The 1,731-nt window shown below is 33.7% G+C and overlaps 1 protein-coding gene across 1 annotated transcript; it reads right to left on the reverse strand.

Moving 5' to 3' along the window:
- Positions 1-323: 323 nt before the first annotated feature.
- LOC145029001 (uncharacterized) lies at positions 324-1,049 on the reverse strand. Its single transcript, XM_078977658.1, has 2 exons — positions 756-1,049; positions 324-670 (listed from the first exon to the last, which is right to left on the reverse strand). The coding sequence occupies exons 1-2, from the start codon at positions 909-911 to the stop codon at positions 434-436; spliced, it is 393 nt and encodes a 130-aa protein (XP_078833784.1). The 5' UTR covers positions 912-1,049; the 3' UTR covers positions 324-433.
- Positions 1,050-1,731: the final 682 nt, after the last annotated feature.

Raw genomic sequence — 1,731 nt, forward strand, 5'->3', positions numbered from 1 at the left:
GTGATTCCATTCCAGTCAAAACTAATTCTTTATATGCATGCTACTTTGTGATTCCATTCCAGTCAAAACTAATTCTTTATATGCATGCTACTTTGTGATTCCATTCCAGTCAAAACTAATTCTTTATATGCATGCTACTTTGTGATTCTATTCCAGTCAAAATCAAATATGTATTCATTGTTATATGTATGCTTCCTTATGATTCTATTCCAGTCAAAAATATTTCTTGGTGATTCCATTCCAGTCAAAGTTACTTCATTCCATTCTTTGTGATTCCATTCCAATCAAAGTTAATATGTATGCAGTTAATATGTATGCTTCTTTATAATTAAATTTTCCATTACAATCAATGTTACTTCATTCCATTCCAACAAGAAGTTAAGATAACAACTCTATTCTATTCAAACAACATCTTTCAATACATCATGTGACTTCATTTCATCATATACACGATGATCAGAAAAAGAAATCCAATGGTAAACTTATATATTTTCTCCTTCATTGCAATGGCATCAGAGTACTTTTCCTTCTTCATCTGTTCCATGTCTTCCTTCACCTTCTCTACTTCGGTCTTCAATGCTACTAATTCAGCTTTCATTCCCTCCACCACTTCCATCAGAGGCATCTGTACAAGTTCTACATCCAACCATTTCCAATATTTGCATTTACCCTTCCACAATAAAATTTCAAATTGAGATTTCAAATCTGGAATAAATGAATCAGAAAAGAGGGGAAATTTAAGTGAAATTGCTTACCTCATTGCACACCATGAAATGCCTCCCTGGATTCTTTGGTGTTGTTGATGTTAGAATACGTGCAGGGAACCCACAATCACAAGTTTTTGGATCATTCACTGTGGATTTCTTGCTTGATCGATTGAGGGAGGATGAGATGCTGTAGGAGGAAGCCATCGGGTATTAGGGCAACGGGGTATTAGAGCACAATAAATGAACAACAAACGCCCCTCCTTTAATAACAAGAACCCTAGATGCCAGTTAGGATCAAAACTGACACGTAGGATCAATAAATTCATTGAAACCGGCAAAAACCAGTCGGAAGGGGAAAATTTGCACAAATCAACAAGTTAAAGGGTTAATAGAGCACGAAAAAAAGTTCAGTGACCAAATGTGATCAAAATCAAAAGTATGTTACCCTCTGAAGTCATTATCCCATTTGTAAAATATTTTGAAAGACATAAGTTTAAATCCTTAATTAGGTCTGGCAAAAATATGTTCATAATAAAAGGGTGTAGATTTGAAATTTCGAATTGATATAAAAGTCATAAATTTAAATCTTACCTTGTGATAAATACTAAATAGTAGAGCTAATCACTAAAAAAGATAAAATTAAAGACACAATTAGGGGTGAGCAAAAACCGAACCGACTAAAGAAAAACCGTCAAAACCGCAGTAAACCGCAACCGAAAAACCGAAACCGTTGCAAAAACCAATGGTGCGGATTTAATTTTTGCAAAAACCGAAGGTCAACGGTGCGGTGCGGTTTCTATCCTAAAAACCGGTCCATCAAAACCGAACCGCACCGCAAGTGTGTATAGTAATAAATCAATCAATGTATATTATATACATTCTATTTAAAATAGTTATAAACGATAATATATTTATTATATGTTTATTTTGTGTTTGTATAAAACTATATGGGGTGCAAAAGAAATGTTCTATTGTTAGCCAAACGTACTAATCGATTACATGTAATAAGCTTGTAACAAATTAA

The sequence above is a fragment of the Lactuca saligna genome, chromosome 2 (genome assembly GCF_052625555.1).
Source record: "Lactuca saligna cultivar CGN05327 chromosome 2, ASM5262555v1, whole genome shotgun sequence".
NCBI lineage: Eukaryota > Viridiplantae > Streptophyta > Magnoliopsida > Asterales > Asteraceae > Lactuca > Lactuca saligna.

Excerpts from the sequence above, each read along its gene's own strand:
- LOC145029001 (XM_078977658.1), bottom strand. The coding sequence starts at position 911 with ATGGCTTCCTCCTACAGCATCTCATCCTCCCTCAATCGATCAAGCAAG. Across the intron at positions 671-755 it reads ATTTCATGGTGTGCAATGAG|GGTAAATGCAAATATTGGAA; the intron begins GTAAGCAATTTC and ends TTATTGTGGAAG.